At 55.6% G+C, this 20401-nt stretch overlaps 1 protein-coding gene across 1 annotated transcript; it reads right to left on the minus strand.

Moving 5' to 3' along the window:
* Positions 1–804: 804 nt before the first annotated feature.
* ACE (angiotensin I converting enzyme) lies at positions 805–18867 on the minus strand. The gene is given in 27 exon segments (XM_069876773.1): positions 805–1462; positions 1752–1939; positions 2518–2640; positions 3060–3158; positions 3363–3507; positions 3747–3970; positions 4426–4598; positions 4892–4989; positions 5304–5495; positions 5711–5854; positions 6054–6141; positions 6543–6701; positions 7000–7136; positions 7610–7821; positions 8267–8389; positions 8623–8721; positions 8993–9137; positions 10592–10815; positions 11111–11283; positions 11812–11909; positions 12054–12245; positions 12880–13023; positions 13262–13349; positions 14603–14770; positions 18287–18746; positions 18748–18821; positions 18823–18867. Coding segments are annotated over 27 exon segments (4194 nt in total). The 3' UTR covers positions 805–1283.
* Positions 18868–20401: the final 1534 nt, after the last annotated feature.

The following is a 20401-nucleotide window of genomic DNA, read 5'->3' on the forward strand; positions in this document are numbered from 1 at the left end:
ACGAGCAGTCGGGGTTTTACCTCCCCGTGGGAGTGTGGTGCTCGGAGGAGGATTGAAAGCAAACAAAAACCCAAGCATGCGTGGGTGGACACCTGCCTTCTGCTCCTTTCTCGATTGCAGCAAGCCTGTCCCTGGCCTCAGTTTCCCCATTTGAGACATAACCAAGGGCAGAGGCCATCAGATGGGAGGGGGAAGGGGGAGATCATCCCAGATCTCCTCATTTCCCCAGCTGCTGCTTGCAGCAGATCGCAGCTCTTTAGGGCTGTAATAATCCCCAGCCTGGGATTAGTTTTGCACCTAATCACTGCAGAACAAATATGAAGTTTTATTTACAGAAGCAGAAGAAAGACGGGGCTGGGGGAAGCCTCAAGCATGGCTGATCCCAAGATAATCAGGAGCTGGAGGACGGGAGGTGATCACTGACCTCGGGGCCCCCCCAGCTCTTATGTAAATGCATGTCATTCCTCTGCTGGAACCACAGCAGCTGCGAGCTCCAGCCCTGTCCTAGCTCGGGCTTGGTGACCCCCGAACCCTTTGAACAGTTCAGGCGTGGACTTTGGGGATTTCTGGCCCTGATTCAACCCCTTCCTTAAGCACATGCTCCATGGTGAACCCGTGAGCTGTCAGCTGCGATGAGAGCTGCGGTTTAGGGGAGGATGGGGATGCTGAGCTTCCATGATGGGGATGAGGAAGGCTGGGTGCCGTTAGATGTGTTGTTCCAAAGCCAGGCTGGTCCCCAGGGGTTTGTAGTGGCATGGGCTTGGGGTGGCAGCTCTGCTGCTACAAAGCCGTGTCCTGTTTAGATCCGAGCCCACCCACCACACAAGAAGGAGCGGAGCTGCTTCTCTGCAGGGTCACAAGACATGGGTTTATTTTTCATCCATGCAAGTGAACAGCTCAGCAGTGGGCAAACCAAGAGGGGGAACATGCTCTGTCCCTCCCCAAAATGCCTTCTGTCACTTGAAGTCCCACAGGTCAGAGATGGCTGGTGGGTGCCCAGGCTGGGCTCACTCCCAGCCCTGGGCGCAGGGGCAGCCAGTGACAGCTCCGTGCCTGCCGGTGCCTGAATTTCTCTTCCCCTGATGCAGACGTTGACAAATAAATAGCTCTTTTCTGCTTTGGCTTTTGCATAGTGGGTAAAAAACATCTGACCTTGTTGGAGAGAGGAGTCCTGGGCTGTGGGAGCCCATGGCTTCATTGGCAAATGTGCCCATGGCATTGCTGCCAGCCTGCCCAAACACCCATGCTTGCACCCAGTCCATGCTCCCCTGCTGACAGCTGCCTCATTTCAGTTCCATTTCTGAGCTGGATTTGAAGGCCTTTCTCCTGACTGAGAAGAACTTGACACCCAAGAAGATGGTAGTGATCAGGAAGATGAGTGCCAGGGCAAGGAGGATCCAGCCGCCTGCTGTGGCTTGATTGTTGTCTAAGGACATGCCCAGGAAATTGGCTCGACTGGAGTCTGCTTGGGCAGAAAAACAGAAAAATAAGGGACACGGTTGGTACCAGTGGCTTCGGGCTGGGGTGTGTTGAGTCAGCATCTCTCTCTGGACTGGTCTCTTGGATGCCCCGTTCCTGTTTAGCCTCAGTTCCATGGGAAATCAAGGAAAAGCATCCACTCTGTGGGTTTTGGTGTGGCCAAGGAGCACCAAGATAGTTCCCTCGGTCTCCCACGTGCCCCATCCTGGCCCTGATGAGGGCTGAGTTCTGCCCCATCACGGACCTGCTGCGCTTGGCTGAGCCCTGCTTACCTGCGTAAGGAGTCCAGTTGTACTCAGGCCAGCCCAGGACCTCCTCGTTCTTCTTATTCTCCTCCACCAGCCATGTCATAAGTGGCTCAAAGTAGTTCATCAAGGCATCAGCTGACATGTTGGGTTGCCCTGTGATGAGCTTCATGGCTTCGGGCCACGGCTTGCTGAAACCCAGCTTCAGGGCATTCCTGTGGCAGGAGAAATCGGATCCAGTGGGTTCCCCATCACCCTTTTGGCCACCAGCACTTTTCTTCTCCCCAAGGCTTGGGGATCTTGGTATCTGCAACCCTGGGTACAATCTGTGCCCCCAGAATCCCAGAGCTGCCCACCCAGAGCACAGGGAAGGAGGTTTTGCTTGGAGGAAAGTCGGGAGTCACATGGATTAAAACCCTCCAGTGAATCCAGCCCGATGCAGAGCAGTTCCTGGGTGAAAGGGTTAATTTTGCAGGTGCTTTTCTTGAAGCAAGGGGGTTGTTTTCCCTAAGGAACAGGGGGCTGTTGCAGGGAAGGAAGAGGAAGGGAGCCTTCCACCTGCCAGGGTCCCAGCTACCATCTAGCGGCTGCTTTTGCAATCACAGCCCCAGCCCAAGGTGCCCCTGCCCGAGGTCCTCCCTGTCTCCATCCCAGGGCCAGAGACCAGAGCATCCCATGCCGGGGCAGGGAGGAGATGGATGACCAGGGCCTGTGTTGTTTCCTGTCTTGCTGAACTGTCTTTAAGTAATCTGGGAACATAAATTTCTTGGTTCTGCCCTGCCCACACACTTACTTCAAGATGTTCCCAGCTTCTTGGGACTCGTAGATGTCACATGTGTGTAGGGGACCCGTGTGCTTTGCTACATCACAGAGCGCCTTGTGGAACTGGAACTGGATCACAAAGCTGACAAAGTACCTGGGCAGATGGAGAAGGATGAGAACTTGGAAATGTGCCCTACTAATGATTGTGCAGGGGAGTATGTGGTCCCCCTTATCCCATGGTTGAATCTTCCCAGACTGGAGGAGCATCACTAGCTTTGGAGCTGCACCTGCGCCAATTCAGTTTGAGCTGCTGATGACATTTCTCCTTCAACAAGAGTTTTAAGTCTGCCTGGCTAGATGAGCCTATCATCCCGAGATAGGGAGAAACATCCCTAAATCCAGCCTTCTCCTCTGAAGCTCTGACAGGGTCTTTGAAGTTTCCCAGCACCCTCAGGATGGTACCACCAAGTACCCCACCAGCCGCGAACCAAACTGCCATCAGTAGCATCTGAACTGAGGATCCTGCTTCTGTGTCCAAGTGGTGTCCCTCTTGCCCCAGCCCTGCTTACTCACCTTATGTAGGGAACATTGGCAGGGATATGAAACTTTGCCCCGGGGTCAAAGTCATCTTCAGACCTTGGTGCTGGTGGGCACAAGCCTTGGTACTTCAGCCTGGGCCAGAGAGGGAAAGTTAGCTCACCAGAGCAAGGAGAAGGTGGGGTAAGCTGGGTGGGGACACAGCAGGGTGTGAGGACAGGGTGAGGGGTTATGTACGGGACCTGTCCCATTGCAGCCAACTGGATCACAGGGAGAAAACACCCAGCAGGATGATGGCCAAGGCCCTTGTACCAAAGAGGGGTCTGAATTCAAGCACACCTGAGATTCCACCATTGCTGGTTGTACTCATCCTCCTTGATGCGCCCATCAAACACCTTCCAGCGCCACTGGTCCATGAGGTATCCGAAGGGCAGGAAGGCGATTTTGTCCAGGGCGATGCTCATCAGGTAGTTAATGTCACTTTCTGCCCAGGTTGTGAAGGTGTGAGCGAGGCAGTGCTGCACCCACCTCTCCACCCTTTATGGGTCATTTTGCCCAAGAGCAGGGTGTCCCCACCAGGTCCTGTTCCATCCATGCATGCAAAACCACTGTGCATGTTCCTGACCCCTTCCACCCTGCCCAGCCCATCCCGACTCTTTGCCTTTCCCACTGCACCCAGCAGCCTCCCCATCTGTGCTGTGTGGTGCCTCCTGGCCAGCTCACCTTTGTTCTCCATGACTTGATCCAGCAGTTTGATTTTGTGCAGGTGTTTGGGGGTGGAGACAGACAAGGCCATGACATCCCCAACAGCCTCATGGAAGCCAGGGTTGGCCCCGTCACGGAATGAGATGGGCTGGTCCATGTACTGCAGGAAGTACTGGACATGGCCCATCTCATGGTGCACAGTGATTAGGTCATCCATGTTCACCGTGGTGCATTGCTTGATCCTGGACCAGGACATGTGGGGTGGGGGTAGAAGGGAGAGAAGTTCTGGGGTGAAAATCTCCAGGAATGACCACAGCTCCTTGAGCTATTTTACCCTTTCCATGTGCCCTTTCCACCCCACATCCGATGCTAGGCTGGGCTGGTCCTACTCCATTGTGTTGATCTCTCTTTTCTCCTGTGCTTCCTGCTGTCCCTGCCCAATCCCTGTCTTTGTTCATCGCCTTTTTCATTCTCCGTGGCAAGGCAGGGAAAGCATCAATTGCCCTCCATCCATCGTGGGGGCTCCTGCCAGCAATGCCTGCATCTTGGGTACCAATGGCATAATGAGTGGGGCTGCCGCAGCCCTAGGGTAGGAGACACTGTGACGGCATCAGGCTGCGTGCCCTTATTCTGCCAAGACACTGCTGCCCGCCCAAGCACCAACCCGCTGAGGCCACCGCTTCCTCCCCATGGGCACCTGAAGTCCTTGCGGTTGTAGAAGTCCCAGGCTGAGGCGTGACACACCACCTCTCGCCCGTCTGCTGGCTTCTCAAGCATGGACTTCTCCCAGAACTCCGGCGGCATGGAGAGGAGGCCCAGAGAGGTAAAGAAATTGTTCGACTCTTCAAACATCCTCTTGGGTGTCCAGCCCTGGGGAGAAAGCAGACAGAGGACCTGGTGAGGGGCAATGGGGGTAGCTAAGGGTGCCAGGGGCTGGGAAGGGTGGGAAGCCAGGGACAGTCTTGCTTTTCTGGGCTGGGGAGGTCTTTTGGGGGCAACTAGAGCTGGATCCAGCCCTTGGCATATCCAGGAGTGGAGAAAATATAGATGAGTCATAGAGGCTTTTGACAGCACCAGAGCATTTGGCAACATGGGCGATGGCAACGGCCAAAGGGTGCTGAGTCCCAAGGAGCTTCCCCAGAGCAGCCTGGAAAAGCACTGACCTGTTTTTTCATGGCTGGGGTAGCATCCACCTTGGTGGCATCCGGAAAAGGTATCACCAGGTCGAAAATGTTGGACCATGACTGGGCCCACATGTTACCTGGGAAGCACAGGAGGACAATGCGTGGCAGGAAGGAGACACGGAGAGAAGAGCAAAGGCAACCAGTTTACTCTTGACTCTTGTGTAGAGTAGATGACCCTGCCTGGTCCCTGCCCTGTCCATGCAGGAGAGGTCAAGTCATGCTGTGTGTTGCCCTTCCCTGGGGCTGGCTGGCTTCTGCAGACCCCTCTCATGGGGCCTTGGCCCTTTGGCCAGATCTGAATAGAGACCAGCCTCAACTCTTGGAATGACTTCAAACAAATTATGCTTGGTGGGAGACATGGTCCTGCTCAAGGGCCTAGCAATGCCCTTACCTAGCAGATGAGCAGGGATGGGACCCTTCAGGTTTATGTGCTCTGCACCATACTTTTTGTATAGGGCTCGGCGTACGTAGGCATGCAGGTTGAGGTACAGGGGTTGCAGCTGCATGTACAGCCTCTCCAGATCTTCCTCAAAGGTGGGTGTCTCATACAGGGATCTCCAGTAGGCTCCGTTGTCTGTGTAGCCTGCAATAGGGAGAGTAGAAGCTGTTAGTCACTGTCCTTCTTGGGCAAGAGTCTGTCTTGCTGCTTAGACACCCCAAGTTCTTCCATATCTATGAGACCATGAACATTATAGGAGTTTGTGGGGCCTCCACGTCCTCAAAATTTTGGCCTTGAATTAAACAATGAGCCCAATCCTCTGCTTACAGGATGTTAAGACTATGGAGTGGGGCACTGACCATTGAGCACAGCTGCCTTGTTGCTTAGTTCCACATATCGCTTGTAGTTGTTCTTGATATTCTTCCCAGAAGCATCTCTCCAGCCCTTCCAGGCGAAGAGGAGCTCATCATAGTCCCGTGAGCTGGCCATGATATCTGTGAGGTCTGCAGAGAGAGCAATGAAGCCAAGTTGATGCCGTTGGATGGGCTGGACTGATGCAATGGTGCTAGACCAAATGGTTCAGGGACCATCACAGAGAAGGCGGGGAGATCCCTTCATGACCTTTCTCCATGTTCCTATTAGAAAATACTTTTCTTTTCGGCCTGTGGCAGATGACTTGCTGGACAACCTGACATATCTTACCAGGTTCCAGGGGGTGACAGATCTGATTCTCTCTGCAGACCTTGGCTATGCTGTATGTGGTCTCCATATCTGAGAGGAGGGTGTTGTACTGCAAAGAAAATCAGACAACATAAGCTGGTTATACTTGCTTCTGCCCTTGTGGAATGTCATAGCCCTTTGAGATGTCCTCAGGTATTTTCCTCTGGTCCCTTCCAAGACCAAGTGTGACCCCAAATGGAGACAAAGTGAAGTCAATGCAGGAGAGACTAGGGCCAGCAAGCAACGTGCCCTTGCCACCTAAGCAACCAGGCCTGCTATAGGCAACGTTCAGGTGGCAAACCCTGGAGAGAAGGATCTTGGATTTGTGTAGAACTTACTAAACTATCCCCTTATGCAAAGGCAGCAACTGGCTGCCCAGTGGCATTTAATAAATGTTGGGAGAAGCCTTTGTTTCCATAGAAGTCAGGGGCAAGGGACACCCCCTCCCTGCTCTATCCCCTTTCAGCTCACCTCCATCAGCTCATCCTCAGCCAGAGCTGCTCTCTCAATGACACTCAGCTTCTTGAGGATGCGTGTGACACTTTCGTCCTGGAAGTCAGAGTAGTCGAACTGCCTGGCCCTCATGCCATACTCGAGGGTGTGCTTGGACATAGCCAAGTTCTTCTCCAGCTGCAAGAGCAGGAGGGGACAGAAAAGGAGTTACTTTGAGGAGGTGACTGAGACACAGGCCATCGCTAGAAACACCCCCTGGCGCACGACTGACAGAGTTCCCATGGCTGTCCTTGTGGTACCTCATTGGATAATGAGGGTTTTCATGGAAAACACACCTCCTTGGTGAGAACATTGTCCCTTGGCTAGAGGCAGAGGCTGCCCTGGTTTTCAGAGCTCCTCTGAAATGTGTCCTGGGTACCAGGTGCCTGCCCTGGCTGTTGCCTCCCCCTGCACAGCCCCAGGGTCATTCCCATACCATGATCTGCTTGTTGTGTTCAGTGATGTTGGTGTTGTAGGCCCAGGATGCCTCAGTGTAGGCGTTCCACACTGCCTCCGCGGTGCTGTTGTACTCGGATAAGAACTCTTTAGCTTGTGCTTCATCTGATATTTTGTCTAGAGGGGGAGATAAATGAGGGAAGAGAAGGAGAGTCAGGAGAGTCCTTCTCTTTGCAAGAGTACCACCCTATGGGAAGGCATGGCTGAGATTTTCCCAGAACCGCAGGTCCATTGAAGGATGTCACATCTTGGAAGCAGGTTGAGCCAAGAAATATGGGCAGTGGGGTCCTGTTAGGGGTGTCCCATTGATCAGGGGATGGAATAGCAGGATATGCTCTAGGCCCTAGACCCTCCCACTTGGGCAGAAAGGATGCAGCTGAAAACAGATGATCTGTCACACCATGACTGATGGCAGAACTACAGCGGCAGGAACACAGCTTCAGACAATGGTGTGCAAGAGGTTGGCATGGAGAGCTCCCCAACCAACAGCAGAGACCTCCCTCAGCACTGTCCTTCCTAGGGGGTTAATGATGTCCCTTGGAGACCACTTCCTGCCCCTCCCCAGAGCCAGGATGGAGCTCCAGCCTTACCAATGCCCTCAGGATAGCCTTCTGGGATGGGAGGACGCCAGTCAAACTCAGGCCAGCCCAGCACCTCATTGGTCTTGTTGTTCTGCTCCTGAAGCCAAGTGAAGACAGGGTTGAAGTACTCCAGGAGGGGTCCAGCATCCATCTTATCTGTGCCAGTGAGGTTGAACAGGATTTCCTGCCATGACTTGGAAGACCCAGCTTTCAACACTTCCCTGCAGAAGAGTGGGACAGCAAGAGCCAGCATGAGGCCAGGGGATGAATGGGGGAAAAGCGGGGATGGTATCTCAGCATCACAAGTGTTGGAGATGCTATTCCTGATCATGAACCTGGGAGTTGCCTCTGAAGTCCCCATCTGTCCTGTGTATGGGATCAATACATACTCATGCATTTCCTAACACCCAGGGAGTCTAAAGAAACCAAATATGTTTTGGTGACCTCTGGCCTAGGTGGGAGCTCATGACAGGGACAATAGCAGTACTCTGGTGAGGACCACTCACCCCACTCCAGTGCTTCCATTTATATCCATCCATCCATCCATCTGCAAAGCTGTTTCTCCAGCCATCTCCATAGCCACTTTCCCCCCTCTCCCCCTCTTCCCCCCAGCTTCCGCACATACATCTGCCCGTGGTGATTGTCCCGAACCTCCTCTGTCCCCACCTGAGTTTATCTCCAGCCTCTTTGGACATGTAGATGTCACAGGTGTGCAGGGGACCGCTGTGGTTGGCCGCCTCGCACAGTGCCTTGTGAAACTGGAACTGAAGGATGAAGCTCACAAAGTACCTGTCAATGAAGTCCACGAAGGTGAGCGCTGGGGTCAAAGGGAGGCAGATGGGTCCCAGAGCATGGGGGAAGGCACCCAGTCACACGTTAGCTCCCCACCATTTGTGGTCCCAAGCATTGGATGGTCTTTGTGTTTTGAACAGGAGAAACGTGTCCCAATCCCCGCACACAGAACTGAGGCCCCACTTTCCCTCCTCCCCAAGCCTCCATCCCCTCACCAGCTCCTCCTCTACCTGATGTAAGGGGTGTTCCCAGGGATGTGGTACTTCGCTCCAGGGTCAAAGTTACTTTCATCCCTCGAAACTGGAGCACAGATACCCTGGTATTTCGTTCTGCAGACAACAGAGAACAAGAGCATGAGCTGGAAGAACATGGCAGATGAACCAAGGCAGGGAAGGCTTAGGCTTAAGAAACTTACACAATTAGAATGTGCTTCCACATATCTCCTTCCCTCCTTCCACCCCCCCCCCCCACCCCCCATCAAGCAATCCATCATTCTCCAGACATCTCAATAGCTACTTTTTCCTTCCTTCCTTCCTTCCTTCCTTCCTTGCACACCCTCAGCTTCCACACCCCCATCCACGCCCCGTGACTGTCCTCTACCTCAGATACCACCAGTCATAGTTGTAACGGTTTGTGGGTGTGCGGCCACTGAACACGTTCCAGCGCCACTGGTCGATGAGGTAGCCGAAGGGTAGGAAGGCGATCTTCTCCAAGGCCATCTTCAGCAGATAGTTGATGTTGCTCCCTGCATGAAACAGAGCCTGAACCAGGTTGGGAAAGAGTCTGGCTGGACAGCATTACGGTCATTAGACTTTTTGTGAGCAGATCTTGATGAGAAACAGGAGAGCATTTGAATATATGGTTTTGGTCCCTACTGAAGGAGGTTTTTCTAGATGCAGCTTCTGCTTGGGGGAACATGTGCCTTTTTACCTGACTATGGGAGTGACAAGTGCAGTGTCCCCTTGGATTCAGCCTGGCTCTCAGAGCTAGAAGCTCTCTGGTGAGTTTAACTCTACCCTGGAAGTATTTAAAAGATGTGTGGATGAGGTGCTCAGGGACATGGATTGATAGGAATGGTTGGACTCGATGATCCTGGAGGTCTTTTCCAGCCTAACGGTTCTGTGATTCTAGTGTTTCCCTCTTCACACGTTCACCCTGGGGGACTCGTGAAGCGGCTTTGGTTTGCATGGCTGTCACACCACTGCAAAGATTCTTTCAGTTTGGAGCAAGAGCTGAGCTCACCTCTGGGACAGTCACCACCATATCATGGGGAGCACAGGCGATAGTGACACCTGCTCTGCCCTGCTCCACAATCTTGGGAAAGAAGGCTGGAAAACAACCTGCTGGAGGCCCAGCTGAAGCTGTGGGGTCAGAGAGGGGACGGCAGCTCTGCCCCGAGGGGTTGTTGGCTGCCATCACTGTGGTGGCACGGCTGCCAACGGCTGCTAAGTTGGGTACCGATGCCTTGAGGCAGGGACCATCTGCTCTGTGGTGTTTGTGCAGTATTGGCCCAATGCTCTTGGCTTCTGTGATGGCTTTCCCATCATGAAATGTATTTAATGACAAGGCAGGAGGGTACCAGGACTGTCCCTCCTCCGCAAAGCAGCTGCCTGCGGCAGGAGTCTACAAATGCTTGGTTTCCTCTGCTGCCGTCTGCTTTGACATATCGGCTGAGAGATGCTGGGCGGGGGGAGAGACTCTTGCCAAGCTGGGCAGTGCCCTGCAGTGACAAGTCCTCCTCTGCTGCGCTGCCTGGCAGGCAGACATGTCACCTGCTGACTGTCTTTGTGGCTGTGCACGTAAGCGCTCAATGCCACCTCCGCAGAGCTACACTGGGAGCTCCTGGGGTGGATATTTCTTGCCAAGGGAGAGGGGAATACAGGAAAGGTCAAAGCCAATCAGGCACAAAGATGCTGTTTTCTGACTGGGGGCTCTGATGGAGAAAAGAAAGGCACAGAGAAGCTCTAGAGAGCATCCCTTCTGCCCTTAGAGGGAAGAGGATGGAGTTGCGAAGGAGACAAGAAGGGTTTGTGCATGGAACCAAGCATGGGTGAAAGACACACGACCATCCGTAGCTTGTCTGTTCTGGGCTGGGCTGGCAGACTGCAGCCCACTCCGACTTGTCCCAAACCCTTCCTGGTGCCACGGGCAGTGCCTGAACTATCCAGTCCACCCAGTTTCCCAGGGCAGCTGCCATACCTTCATCCTCAGTGGCACTGCTGAGGAGACCAATTTTCTTGAGGTGGCTGGGAGTGGAGACAGACAGGGACATGACATCACCGATGGCCTCGTGGAAGCCAGGGTTGGCCCCACTGCGGAAGGTGACAGGCTGGTCCTTGTACTGCAGGTAGTACTCGACGTGGCCCATCTCATGGTGCACTGTGAACAGCTGCTCCATGGTCACCGTTGTGCACTGCTTGATCCTGCCAGGTGAAAACAGAGCATTTCCTGAGCTGAGTAAGGAACCCTGACAGCTCATGCACCCCCTCAATGAGAAGGACCCTCCATGGTTGCTGAGAGGATGTCAGCACCCCGTGTGGAAAGGGGAACACCCAGTGGAGGGGAGGGCAGGGCAGTGTGGTGCCTCAAGACCTTTCCCCAGAAGGTGACAGATCGGGCTGTGTGGCTGGGCTGGGGGCACCCAAAACTGTGACCACCAAGAAGGATGGAGGAGGGCCTTACCCTGCACCCCTGAATCCCCTGCATGCCCCCATGCACCTGAAGTCCTTGCGGTTGTAGAAGTCCCAGGCTGAGGCGTGACACACCACCTCCCGTCCATCAGTTGGCTTCTCCAGCATGGACTTATTCCAAAACTCAGGGGGCATCTCCAGCAGCCCCAGGGAGGTGAAGAAATTTTCTGAGACCCGGAACATGTGAGTGGCGTTCCAGCCCTGGTGGGCAGTAGGCAGTAGGTTATAGCTGAGGAAGGGGCTGCCCATGCCCTGGACATCACCTCTGATGCTCTCCCAGCACTGTGGGGATGAGATGGGTCCCTCCAAGGGACTGGAGCCCACCCTCCTTACCCTGATGGGGAGCCCAGGCCCCAGAAATGGAGTGGGCATTGCTAAGAACCTCTGAACAGTGGTACTGATACCCAGCACGGACAGGAAAAGGGAGCAGGGCTGGTGCCCCAAGAGGGCTTGGAGCTTTATGATGGTGTGGAAGCAGCCTCCAGCCCTGGGACTGTCACTGGTCTCACTGCACTGTCCTTCTTCTTTCCCCACCTGCTGCATCTTTGGTCATAGCCAGAGAGAGTGTGTGTGGGGGGGTCATTTCTTTGCCACAGACACGGCTTTTCTGCTGACCCCTAGGGAGGCATGAGAAACCACTCCCATTGGGTCAATGTTATAGACAAGCCTTGGCCAACACCTTCTGGTTTTGTTGCCCTAGTGCCACCAGTGTGTCCCTCAGCCAGTCACCTGCTGCACCATGGTGCTTGTGACATCGAGATTGGGCTTCTCAGGGTAGGGGACCATCATGTCATAGATGTTGTTCCACTGCTGAGCCCACATGTTGCCTGAGAAGAAAAAAGAGCTAGAGCAAAGCTGGTGATAGGTCAGAAGGAAGAGAAACATAGTGATAACCAGGACCTCCTGACACACTATGGCCCCACCAGCACCCTTGGGCACAGGCTGGGGAGGGTGCGTGTCTTTCCTCTTACCTAGGAGGTGAGCAGGGATGGGACCCTTCAGGTTGATGTATTTGGGGCCATAGTGGTCGTACAGCTTCCTCCGGACAAAGGCATGCAGGCTGAGGTAGAGCGGCTCCAGCTGTTTGTAGAGACGTTCCAAGTCATCCTCGAAGGTGGCCGAGTCATACCAGGAGCGCCAGTAGCTGCCCGTGTCCTCGAAGCCTGCCAGGAAGGTAATGATGACCCCTGGCTCTGGCCCTCAGAGGTGTCCACCACCCAGCCCCAAGAGCTTGGGCCAGGGAACAGAAATAGGATTTTTGCCCCTTCCCCAAAGTTCTGGCACCAGGGAAATGGAATTCGGATGCCTGCTGCATGTGGGATGAGCAGCTGAGGGAGCTGGGGGTGTTTAGCCTGGAGAAGAGGAGGCTGAGGGGAGACCTCATTGCTGTCTACAACTACCTGAGAGGAGGTTGTGGAGAGGAGGGAGCTGGGCTCTTCTCCCAAGGGACACGGGACAGGACAAGGGGCCATGGCCTAAAGCTGCACCAGGGGAGGGTCAGACTGGACATCAGGAAAAAAATTTTCACAGAAAGGATCATTGGGCCCTGTCAGAGACTGCCCAGGGAGGTGGTGGAGTCACCGTCCATGGAGCTATTTAGAAGACAGACAGCAGAGGTGCTCAGGGACATGGTTTAGTGGCAGGTAGGAATGGTTGCAGTCAATGATCTAAGAGGTCTTTTCCAACCTAGTGACTCTATGACTCTATGAGGACAGCAGCAGCCCACCCCATTGCCCCAGCCCCGATTCCCACCCCTGATCCCTGACCACCCCCTGCCTCCCCCCGTCCTGCTCATACCGTCCTCGCGATAGGCCTCGTTGCTCAGCTGGACGAACTCCTCATACTTGGCGCGCAGCGGGTTGCCTGCGGCGTTGTGCCACCCCTCCCAGGCGTAGAGCAGCTTCTTGTAGCTGCGGGATGTGGCCATGATGTCCGAGATGTCTGAGGCAGAGGGGGAAGCAGGACATGAGCACGGAGCAGAGCTCACAGCCGCCAGCAGCTCTGGAGAGGTGCCACCACCATCGCGCCAGACCCCAACACCCATCCTCGCCCTTGGACAACCCCGATGAGCAGGGGTGGGACTTGCCAACCGCAGCTTGCTGGGGATGTGGGGAATGGGACAAATCCACGGCCATGGGGTGCTCGGCACCCCGCAGGGGCACAGGGACAAGGGACATACCTGGCTCCAGCTCCCAGCAGGTGTTTTTGTCCGGGCACACCTTGGCCGTGGAGTAGATTTTGTCCATGTCGCTCAGGATGGTGTTGTACTGCAGGGAAGGAAAAAAGATGTTGGGGATGGGAATGGCTCTTCAGGAGGGGTTTACAGACCCGTTTGCAACCGTCACATGGTGGAAGCAGGGAAGCTCTTTGGGACAGAAAAACCATGCGCAGCCGCTCACCAAACCCCCCTCAAACTCGGCGTGAGTGCTCACAGTGTCCTGGCGTGGGGCTATTTATAAAACCCTTCGTCAGCGGGGCTGCGGCGTGGCCTGTTTATCTTAGTGGGTTAAAAAAAATAATAAGACAAGCAGGAGGAGGGGGATTTATTTCTGTGAACTTCAACAATAGCAAACAATAGCAACAGGAGATTTCCTGGAACCTGCCTGGGGAGCCTATTCCCAGGAAAGGAAATTCCTCTGCTCCAACCCTCTCTCTGCTCCCATCCCTCTGCTCCAGCTGGGTGGAGGGGATGGAGAGATGGGACAGCGGTGGCTGTGGGATGGAGGTGTTTGGGGATGGGCGATACATGGCTAATGTTTAAGGGAGGAGACTTGATGCTGTCTGTTTTCTGGGAGACAGTAGGGATGGGTTTCCTGGAAGGAACCGGAGCTGACGCTTCTCCGGAAAAGACTGCATCACCAGGTTTTGCCTGGGTTTTGGTGGGGAGGTCTGTCAGGGAGCCATGGACCAGGCTGGAGAGGACACTTGTGCAGATGCAAGTGTCTGTCAGCCTCAGCCTGGGCAATATTTTCATGCTTGGACACTTAAATCATGTTTTGTTTAAGTAAATGGCCCTGAAAATGCAGGATGATAAGGGGGAAGGCTCAGGTTGTCCTGATGTCCCTAGTGTAGAACTGCGTCACCAAGATGCAGCATTTCTGGGCTCACAGGGACGGCTCAAGAGCTGGGTGGCTTCAGCAGCCCTCCTTTTCGGTAACCTTCATCCCAAAGGAGCACTGGGGAGTGGGGGGTCGACCCAGCTGGCCCCCAGCCATGGGGACAGCCTGGCTGGTCTCCAGGTGACGCCCAAGGCTGCTCTGTGTAACCAGGAAATATCTGGTTCCCCTGGGATAACTCTGAGATGAGGTTAGGGCTGGATAATAGGGTCAGCAGGCACCCCACATCCCCTGGAGGTAGAAACCCATCTCCCCCATCAATCTCTGTCTTCCCTGCCAGGGAAACCCTCCAAAAGCAATGGAGGGGTAATGGGCCAGCAGCAGTCTGGAGGCTTGAGAAAAATCCATTTAAGGGGTTTCTCAGCACCCCAGAAATGCCAGGGCCTGGCCAGCACCTCACCTACCTTCTCTCTCTTATCCAGGGGCAGGTTGGAGGGTCCCAGGGTCTGGATGGAGCCGATGATTTTCCTGAGCTGTGGGTCACTGAAGTTGCTCCAGATGCTGCCATAGAGCTCCTTGGCTTTCCTCCCCCACGCCTCCGTGAAGTTTTGCTCCTCCAGTGATGCCTTGACCTGCGCAGTGAGAGGGGACATGGGGACTCAGGACCAGCCCTGGGACATGCCACTACCCAGGTTTGGGGCCTGAGTTCAGAGCCATGATGACTTGGAGGAGCCTGAGGGAACAGGACACAAGGTGACAGGCAGAGCTGTCCCCAGCCTGTGACATTCATAGATAGAGACGTCAGCTTCCAGCCGACACGGCAATGTCTGCAGCCCCTGCTTGCCCACGGCGCTCCCAGTGAGCAGCCGCCAAGGTGGCCTTTGAAGATGTTTTGGAGGTGGCTCTGGGGTGTCGTGATGGGGATACGGGGATGGAGGTGACCACACCACGCGGGCAGGGCGTCCAGATGCTGCTGGGCTGGCTCTGGCAGCTGCCAGACCCCAGGCTCAGAAGGAGCTCTGAGGTCTGGCTTCATTTTATTGCTATTCCTGCTGTTTCTCACCTTCACAGAAGCCTGAAGGAAAACTACAAAGCTGCCACATTCACTTTTCTCCTTCCTATGCCTCATTGCTAGATCACTCCATTTCTCCTTTGACTCTTTGTGCAAAGTCCCTTTGGTGTCTCGTCACACTGGGAGGGAAGGGGAAGAGGCTGGGAGAGCAGAGTGGGAAGGAGATGGAGGAGAATCGAGAGAAAGGTGGAAAAAATGAGAACAGAGGGGGAGAAAGGCTGGGATGGACGGGTGGGTGGGAGGCAGCTTCTGGTAAGCTTCACATCTGGATTTCACCTTGCAGAGGGGCACCTGTTTGCACCGAGCACCCAGTTTTGGCTCTCTCACTGTCGCTCAGCTCCTGCCAGTCCCAGCCTCCCTTCCCAGGGCCGGGGGACGTCAAGGAGCTCTGTGCACCACGGGGGTTATTTAGGCAGCTGGAGCTGTGGCTGCTGGCCACGATTTTGGGACAGGGCATATTGCAGGGGGTCGCAGAAGCTCAGCCAGCATCAGCTATATTTTTGGGAAACACTGATCTTTCCAGTGTCCTGGCCCGAGTGATCACAGAATCAGAGAATCACAGAATAACCAGGTTGGAAGAGACCCACCGGATCATCGAGTCCAACCGTTCCCAGGATGTGCAGGATGGAGTGAGGAGGTGCAGAGCGCATGTTCGGTATCTGTGTGCCATCCCAGAGTGATTTATGGAGCTCATTAGCTGTTATTCGTGGCATTTTTAGCCTGGCTCCAACAAGCCTCGTTTGTTTTATTTTAATCTTCACATTCCCTCATCTGGCATCAGGGAGGGAAGGGAGTTACAATGCGGCTGGGCTGGAGGCTGCCCGGGTCAGGCACCCACGTGGCTGGAGAACGCGGGGGTGAGGATGCCGAAAGTGTCAGGTGCCCCTGGCTGCCCCCTACCAGCATCCACTCCCTTCCTTGGACACCCCAGCACTCACAGCACCACCCTGGGCACCAACCAGCCCTGACCCCTGACACGTGGGAGTGGGCCAGCCCCATAGACACCCTGCACTGGAGCAAGATGCTCTTGCTTCACCCCACTGAATGGGGGGTGTCTTTACCCCCTCCCACATCCCGCTGCAGAGCTGGGGGAGCTGTAGGAAGCAGAATCCAGCTGTGTTTTGTCTTCTCCTTGAACAGGCGCCTGTGTTTGATCAGGCAAATCATATCCTAAACTCTCCTGACAGCTCCAGTGGAGCAAGCCAAGGCTGGTGATGCTGCCCAAGACCCCCTTGCCATCACCATACCCACCAGCCCCAGCCCGTTGCCTCTGCAGCTGGGAGCTCTCTTGGTGGGGATGCCCTTTTGGAGGGCTCAGAGGCCCCTGGGCACACACAGCCCCCAAATCTTCCTACCAAAGCCTCCCACCCAGGTCCCTCCCTGCTCCTGGTTGCACAGTGAAGGTTCAGAAGCACAGGATGCGGCTCAGAGTGCACCCATGAGCAGCTCTCAAACCCCAGACACAATTGCCAGCCTCTTGCCCCGAGTCCCAGCTTGCAGGAGATGACACGTCTCCCTCTCCCATGGCTGAGCAACCTCTCTGTTCTTCCAGCATCCCTCTGTCCATCCCTGTGTGACCGGGGACTGCTGCCCTGCCTTTGGCTTCCTGCCCCTTCATGTCACTTTGTCCCAGGATCAACTTCTGCAGCTAATCCTGTAGGGACCAGGGTGTGTGTGGGCTTAGCGTGGCCCAAGGGTTCCCCAGATCTCCCAAATTCAACTTTCAGGTAGCGCTGGCCAGCTGTTGACCTTCTAGCAGTCAGTGCCTCCCCGTCCCACCACACATCTTGTTGGTGGGCTGATCTCAGGGGCTGGATCCCCTCCTCTTACTGGGCTGGCTTGGGAGCCTTGAAATGGCAGGGAACTCCTGGCTGTGATCCTCAGACATTTATTAACAGAGGAAAGGGTGAGGGCTGGCCTGGAAGTGCCTCTGGAGAAAAATCCGTGCAAGGTGCTTCCCTGGCCCTAACCTTGGACTCCAGGATGCTCCTGCTCTGCCCTAGGGTTCCCGGCTCCACCACTACATCCGCAGCAGACACTGGGTGCCTGCCCAGACATCACGTTAACTCACTGAAAAAAGGCTGAAGGGGCACTTGGGTGCTCTTGGGTGTCCTGCCAAGTTGGCAGAGGATGGATCTGGCAGCAAACTTTCCCTCATGCAGGAAGACGTGTTTCCTTCCTGTGCCGCGCGTCCCCGTGGGATCCAGCGGGGTGCAGGGCTGTGTGGTAGCCCTTGGGGCATGGAGGTGACGCTGGGGTCCCTGAACACATGCAGAAGCTGCATCGTCCCACCAGCTATGTGGGCGACAGGTGTATTTTTGGGCTGCACGCAGTGCTGTGGCCGTGTCGGGGCATCCCACAGATCCTCAGGAGCTGGGGGAGCCTTTGCAGCCTGCCCAGGCGCTGCACCCGGTGCCAGGCAGGGGCTGTGCTGCAGCTCACCCAACCGAGACCCCCCTGCTCAAACTCGCTGCCCCACGACACCCAGCCCAACCACGCACAAACCCCCGGGCAAACACACCCGTAGCATCGCTCCCACCAGGGCTGATGTCTAATTCCCACAGCCTGGAGAGCTTTCCCAAAGACGGCGTCAGAGCACACAGGGGCGAGGGGTGGCAGCCTTGGTCCTGGTGCTGCCCCAAGGCTGCTCACACTTTGGGCTCTTGGTGCCTGCCCCAAACCCAACATCCCCTCCCCACCCCGGCTGCAGGACGTGGTGAGGCTGCAACATGTCACAGCGCTGGGACGTGGTGGCACCGGGCAGGGACGGGGACACTTGATACAGGGAAGAAGGGGGCGGAATGAAAGTGGAAGGTGCTGGGAGGGGAGAACCACCTCTAAAAATAACCTGGACTCTGCTTCGGGATCAGGGGTGTCACTCTGGGGTAGAGCCTCTCCGAGGGTCAGTTTTGGGAAAAAACCTGCAGTCCCCGGGCTGCGAGTCCCACTGCTGGTTTGTCATCCTGGGGTGCCAAGAAAAGAGCCAGTGGGGAGGGAGGAGACCATGCAGAGTATCCCCACCGTGCCCCAGCCCTCCGAGCCCCTGGTGCTGGGGACCCCCCATCTCCCCACCCACCTGCAGATCCGCGTTTTCTGCTGTCAGGTTGGTGTAGTAATTCCAGCTGGCCGAGACGCTCTCGAAGAAGACTTTCTCAGCCTTTTCACTATGGTTCCCGGCGAAGTAGACGGCTCCTTGCTCGCTGCTCTCGTAGGTGGGGGGCTCGAGGTCAGGCTGAAGGGCACCCACCAGGCTCAGCCCCAGCAGCAGCCCCAGCGCCAGCATCGCAGCCGGAGTGGCGCACGGAGCAGGGAGCCCCATTTGGTGCCTTCTGAGACAGCTTTGCCTTCGCTGCTGGCTGCTTATAAGCCAGCAGCCTTCACACAAACCCTGCCCACCAAGCCTGCCTCCCCTCGCAGAGGAGACCGGAGCATTTCGCTTCCCCTTGGGCGGCTCCCAAGCTTGCGAGAAGGAGCGGGGAGCAAACGCTGCCTTGGGGTGCAAAGTCCCCTTTGGTGCCTCATCACGCCAGGAAGGAAGGGGACGGGGCCGGGACACCAGGGAGGGATGGAGATGGAGGAGAATCAAAGGAAAAGTGGAAAAGAAGAGAAAGGAGGAGAAAGGCTGGGATGCATGGAGTGGGTGGGAAGCAGCTGCATCCCTGCGGGGTCCTGGACCCCTCCTGGCTCCGTGCAGAGGGATGCAGCTCAACGGGACCACGGCGCTTGGCAGAACATCCCCTCCCCATGCTGGCATCACCCGTGAGCACCCCTTGGCGACACCACGGAGCGCGGCGGGGAGAGCCCTCACGTGGGGGGCAGCTGAGGTCCATCACCCGCTGACTGCTGCCCAAGCAACCCCTTTCTCAGCATAACCTCATTTATTTTTGGAGAAATGGAGTATTTCTGCCAGCTGTGAAGGAAATCCCATCGCGTCACATCAAATGTTTTGGACTTGGAGGAATTAGGCTGAAGAATGAATCACTAAGAAAAAGTTCCTTTGGAATGAGAACCCGAACCATGTTGGTGGGCTAGCTAGGTCCTTTTTTGGCCTTTTTTAGCTAACTAAATCCCTTTTCCCCAGGAGCTGGACCCAGCCCTGGGAGCTGCACACAGGCTGAGCTCAGGCCCTGGGCTGGCTGAGCTCATCACCCCTTGTCAGGGCCACCACCCTGTGGGGACTCACCAGACACCTGTCACCCAGGGGTGATGAGCTGTAGAGCCGCTGGGCACCACCACAGCCCCTCAGCATGGGCCCATGGGCTCCTCCCATGGAGATAGTTTGGCCCCTCAATGAGGATTGAGGCTTCCTTCCAGGGCTGGGGACATTACAATTTCCATAATAAAGGATTTAGGAGCCTGCAACTTTCTGGTATCTATTAAACCTCCCTCCAAAAGTCAGAGCTTCCCATCCTGCCCTTCCACCTACCACCTGCACTGGCTGATGTGGGCACCAGACATCATCCCCCAGCCCTGAGCCTGTAGAGATGTGCAAAAGCACCGGCACTGCCTGCGAGCCTGAACAGCACCGAGCCAGGGACATGGTCTGTAGCCCCCCTTGCTGGCCTCTTTCCCCACCGCTGACAGGTCTCTGGAAATTCCAGTTTACTGGGAAGCTGGAAAAAAATGGTTGGTTTGGCTCCGATTTGGCTGGTGACCAAGCGCAGATGAATGGAGATTTCCTGCGCCCCACCAGCTGTGCTGAGGACAGGTTTTCTCGGCGCTGGGGGTTTGCTGTGCAGCCTCGGTCACTGGCGGGGGTCTCGGGCGAGCGGCGTGCCTGAAGTGGGCTCTTCAGTCTCAGCACGGCATCCAGAAAGCCTGGCAAGGGAGGATTTTTCCAAGATTGGTGTTTCTGATGGGTGATCCCACAGGGGAAGGGTAGTTCTCCACCATTTGGCATGACAGCGTCTTCCGCGGCTGGTGCGGGAAGGGCTGCTGCAGGACGTTGCGTTGGGTGAGAGGTTCTCTCGATGGCTGCATCTCCAATGATGCTGGCAGCTCTGTGGCATCGCATCCTCTGAAGTTCCAGCTGGGATCAGACAGAAAAGCGTCCTGTCTGTGTGAGAGTCTGGCAGGTGAAGTAGCTGTTGGCACAGGCAGGTGAGATGCCTACAAGCGTGAAGATGCCTGGTGGTGCTTCTGTGCTGCCCCAAATCCATGCTGCTCCCCAGCATCCACCGAGGATGGGCCA

The sequence above is a fragment of the Phaenicophaeus curvirostris genome, chromosome 26 (assembly GCF_032191515.1).
Source record: "Phaenicophaeus curvirostris isolate KB17595 chromosome 26, BPBGC_Pcur_1.0, whole genome shotgun sequence".
Lineage (NCBI taxonomy): Eukaryota > Metazoa > Chordata > Aves > Cuculiformes > Cuculidae > Phaenicophaeus > Phaenicophaeus curvirostris.